Raw genomic sequence first — 4,750 nt, 5'->3', positions numbered from 1 at the left:
TGAAATAACTCCACTATACTCACCAGAATCTAATGGGGTAGCTGAAAGGAAAAATAGAACATTAAAAGAAATGATGAATTCTATGTTAGTTAGCTCTCATGCTTCTGATAATTTATGGGGAGAAGTTATTTTATCTGCATGTCACTTACAAAATAGGATATCTCATAAGAAAACTGGCAAAACTCCTTATGAGTTATGGAAAAGTTATAAACCAAATTTGAAATATTTAAAAGTATGGGGATGTTTTGCTAAAATATTGTTGCCTGAACGTAAGAAAAGAAAATTAGGTTGTAAAACTTCTGATTGTATGTTTATTGGATATGCTGAACATAGTGCTGCATATAGATTTCTTGTTTTAAAAAGTGATATGCTTGATTGTAATACAATTATTGAGACAAAGAATGCTAAATTTTTTGAACATATTTTTTCATTGTCTAGTAAAATTTCTCGTGCACCTGTTGAAATAAATAGAGAAATAATTCTGAATGAGGAATTAAGAAGGAGTAAAAGTCCAAGAAAAGAATTTTCTTATGGAAATGATTTTCAAACTTTTCTTGTTGATAATGATCCTTTAACATACTCCGAAGCTATTTCTTCCCCTGATTGTAAATTTTGGAAAGAAGCAATTAATTCTGAAATTGATTCTATCTTGTCAAATAAAACTTGGAGTTTGGTGGACTTACCTCCTGGTGCAAAACCTATTGGTTGCAAATGGATTTTTAAAAGAAAATATTACTCTGATGGCTCTATGAAAAAGTAGAAAGCTCGTTTAGTAGCAAAAGGATTTTCAAAAAAAAAATATTGACTATTTTGATGCATTTGCACCAGTAACAAGAATTGCGTCTATTCGAGTTTTATTTGCTTTAGCTTCTATCCATAAACTTATTATTCATCAAATGGATGTCAAAACAGCCTTTTTAAATGGTGATTTAGAAGTAGAAATTTATATGTTTCAACCTGAGGGATGTATTGTATCTGGACAAGAAAATAAGGTTTGTAAATTAATTAAATCTCTTTATGGCGTAAAACAAGCTCCTAAACAGTGCCATGAGAAATTTGATCAAGTATTGATGAACGATGGATTCTCATCTGTAGAAGTGGATAAATGTGTATATGTCAAAGTTATGAATGATCAATATGTGATAATCAGTTTGTATGTAGATGACATGCTTATATTTGGTATCAGTCTAAGTATTGTAAATAGTACTAAATATTTTTGTCTTCTAATTTTGATATGAAAGATCTGGGTGAAGCCAAAATGATATTGGGTGTTAAAATCATAAGGAGAGGTGATGGTATATTGTTGTCACAAGAATATTATACAGAGAGACTTCTTAGAAAGTTTGAAAATTATGATGTGAGACCTGTGAGTATTCCTTATGACGCTAACACTCAATTAAAGAAAAATAATGGTGGCCCAATTGCTCAGTCTAAATATGCTCAGATTATTAGGAGTCTGATACATCTGATGAATTTCACTAGACCGGATATAGCTTATGCTGTATGTAGACTGAGTAGATATACTCACAATTCCAATCGTGAGCATTGGTTTGCATTAGTCAAACTAATGAAATATTTGACAGGTACCATGAATTCTGGTATCCTGTATAGTGGATTTCCCACTATATTAGAGGGTTACAGTGATGCTAATTGGATCTCTGATTCAAATGATACAAAATCCACCAGTGGATATGTGTTCACCCTTGGTGGTGGTGCAGTAGCATGGAAGTCAGCTAGACAGACAATTATTGCTCGGTCAACTATGGAATCGGAGTTCATAGCTTTGGAGTTGATTGGTTCTGAGGCAGATTGGTTAAGAAATTTCTTAACCAATATTCCACCAATTAAGGATATGTCGCCTCCCGTGCCTATACACTGTGATTGTCAAGCGGCTATTGCTATTGCTAAAAATAAATCGTATAATTGTAAAAGTCGACACATGAGATTGAGACATGATGTCGTAAAGCAGCTGCTTAGAGATGGAATTATTTCCATTGATTATGTGAAGTCAGAGTTGAATTTGACCGATCCTCTGACTAAACTTGTAGGAAGAAAATTGATTCTTCAAACTACAAAAGAAATGGGACTTAAGCCAACGATTGTCAATAGATATGGTAACCCAACCTATGTGATTGGTGATCCCAGGAAGTAGGTTCATAGGGGTAATAACAAGTCAATATTGACTTTGAAGCACTAAAAATTATATTCCCTACTGAGATAAGTGCTTTGACTGCTAGTAGTTGTGAGGTTGAGTTTAAAACTCTTCATGAATTTATATCCCTTTAGGGAGGTGTATCTATAGCAATATACACTTGATAAATTCACCTATATGAGAGTGGAATGGGGCCGCTCCTACAAGATTTTTTGGCCAAATCTTTAGAGCTCTCATGAAAATCCAGGCAGGCGCATGGCCTAAAGGCGCAAAATCACAATGAATAGCAAATTATGGAGTACAATGTGATTGATAAGACCGCTGTTATATAGCAAGAATTGTTGGTTCATAGAAATTCACATTTCACCAACAAATATGTAAATCATGTCTTATTAATCTAAGTTTGGTTCATAGTCTAAAAGACACCAAACTAATTGTATTAAACCCAAAACAAATCTAGCAGATTCTTTTCTTATTTCTTATCCAAAAATCTTGTGAAATAGGTGGGAGATTGTTGTAAATAATATTTCAAAAGATTTTTTTCACGTTTTCTTTGTTCTATGTGCATAGTAAAGTGAATCAGATTTTCATCAAACGAATTATTGGTTCGTTAGAAGTTTGACTCCTTCAAAAGTTATCTCCTGATTGGTTTCATGAGTTTTCTTATTTCCGTTGCAAGCTTCTTCAAGGGATAAAGCCAATAGATATCCTATTAGCTGTTAGCAACGTCAGAAGACTTGATTGAGAGTCTTCTCTGTGGCTATCAACTTTTTCCACGTTTCCTAATTTTTTGCAAGACTCCAGCAGATTCCTTTGTTAGTGGAAAATCATATCTTATCTCCAAACCCAAGCACGTTTTAAAATTTCCCTGCATCTGACGCACACTTCTCAAGCCTATAAATACCAAGCACTACCAAGGCCAGTGTGACAGACGGAACACTAGACTTCCAATATTTCTCCACCCCATCTCATCTCTTTATTCTTTTTCTTTTCTTCTTCTACTGCTGGTTTTAAAAGATTTGCTGGTTCTAATCCTTCTTGCCAGACGACAAGAGGAAGGCTTTTTTAATCCTGGGGAAAAGTTTCAATACCCTGAAATAGTTTCTTAGGACAGTGCTATATAACACGACTCAAGCAATCTAAATTACAATTGCTAACGTTGTTATTTGCCACTTTGACAACAATCTAAGAAACTATGGCATTTGACAATGTTAGCGCCCCACAGCCTTCATCAGCAACTGTTGCAGTGGCACTACCATTCGCCACACCCTTTCCAGATGTATCAAAAATCGAAATTTTCGCCAATGAAAATTTGAAAAGATGGCAAGAACGTGTGCACTCTCTACTTGACATCCATGGAGTAGCTTATGCGTTCACTGAATGTCAACCTTTTGCAACTACGGATGCCAAGACTCAAGAATCATGGCAATACGCCAACAAGGTATGCCGACACACTATCCTTCAAACACTCTCTAATGAATTATTTGATGTCTACTGTAGCAGCAAAGAAGCCAAGGCAATTTGGGAAGCCTTGGTAACAAAGTTTACTGCCGAAAATGTAACCAAGCAAAAATTCGTCGTAGGAAAATACAACCAATGGCAAATGACTGATGACAAGGAAATGAAAATTCAAAGCACCGAGTATCAAATGCTGCTAGAGGACTTGAAAAATGAAGACATCAATCTACCTGAGAAATTCGCTGCAGGCATGCTGATTGAAAAGCTACCGGAGTCATGGGCCGACTATAAAAATAAATTGAAACACAAGGAGAAAAATTATACCATGGATGAGCTCGTGAAGCACATTCTCATTGAGGATTCAAACAAAAGGGAGTTGAGAGCTACCAAGGCAAAGGAGATGGCTTACAAAGCCAATCTAGTCCAAAGCAATAATAAAAGGTACGCCAATAAATCCCAGAATTACAAGTCAAAAAATTTTAATTTCAAGCCTAACAATCCCAACTTTAAGAAGAAGAAAGGCAATTGCTTTTATTGTGGAAAACTAGGACATTATGCAGTCCAATGCAGACTTAATAAAGGTGACAAAGCAAATGGTAATCCTCCTAAGGTGCACTTAATCGAAGGAGATGATATAATTGTTGTTGTCATCTCTCAAGTGAACATTGCAGCCAATATCAAAGAGTGGGTAGTAGACTCTGGGGCTACTCGGCACATATGTGCAAATCGCGAAGCATTTTCCTCCTACTCCTATAGGGGATAATGAGGAAGTAGTCTACCTTGGTGACTCACGAACTGCTAATGTTCTGAGTAAGGGCAAAGTATTCTTGAAACTCACTTCAGGAAAAACTTTGGCTCTCAATGATGTACTGCATGTGCCCAACATTCGGGCAAATCTGGTTTCCGTAGCATTGTTAGGAAAAGTTGGAGTGAAAGTGTCATTTGAATCTGGAAAGATTATAATGACAAAAAATAATGTATTTGTGGGTAAGGGCTATTGTAATCATGGACTCTTTGTACTTAACATTTCCAATGTGATCAATGAGAATGCTTCTTCTGCTTATATTATTGATTCAATTTCTTTATGGCATGCAAGATTAGGACATGTTAATATGAGTTATATAAAGAAAATGCAATCTG

At 35.4% G+C, this 4,750-nt stretch overlaps 1 protein-coding gene across 1 annotated transcript; it reads left to right on the top strand.

Annotated features, from left to right (window-relative positions):
- The first annotated feature begins 3,347 nt into the window (after positions 1-3,347).
- Positions 3,348-4,373, top strand: LOC113751866. Its single transcript, XM_027296012.1, has 2 exons — positions 3,348-4,051; positions 4,181-4,373. The coding sequence occupies exons 1-2, from the start codon at positions 3,348-3,350 to the stop codon at positions 4,371-4,373; spliced, it is 897 nt and encodes a 298-aa protein (XP_027151813.1).
- Positions 4,374-4,750: the final 377 nt, after the last annotated feature.

This window comes from Coffea eugenioides, chromosome 11 (genome assembly GCF_003713205.1).
Source record: "Coffea eugenioides isolate CCC68of chromosome 11, Ceug_1.0, whole genome shotgun sequence".
Classification (NCBI taxonomy): domain Eukaryota; kingdom Viridiplantae; phylum Streptophyta; class Magnoliopsida; order Gentianales; family Rubiaceae; genus Coffea; species Coffea eugenioides.
The sequence above is the reverse complement of the archived record's forward strand: the minus strand, read 5'-3'. Positions and strand labels throughout refer to the sequence as shown.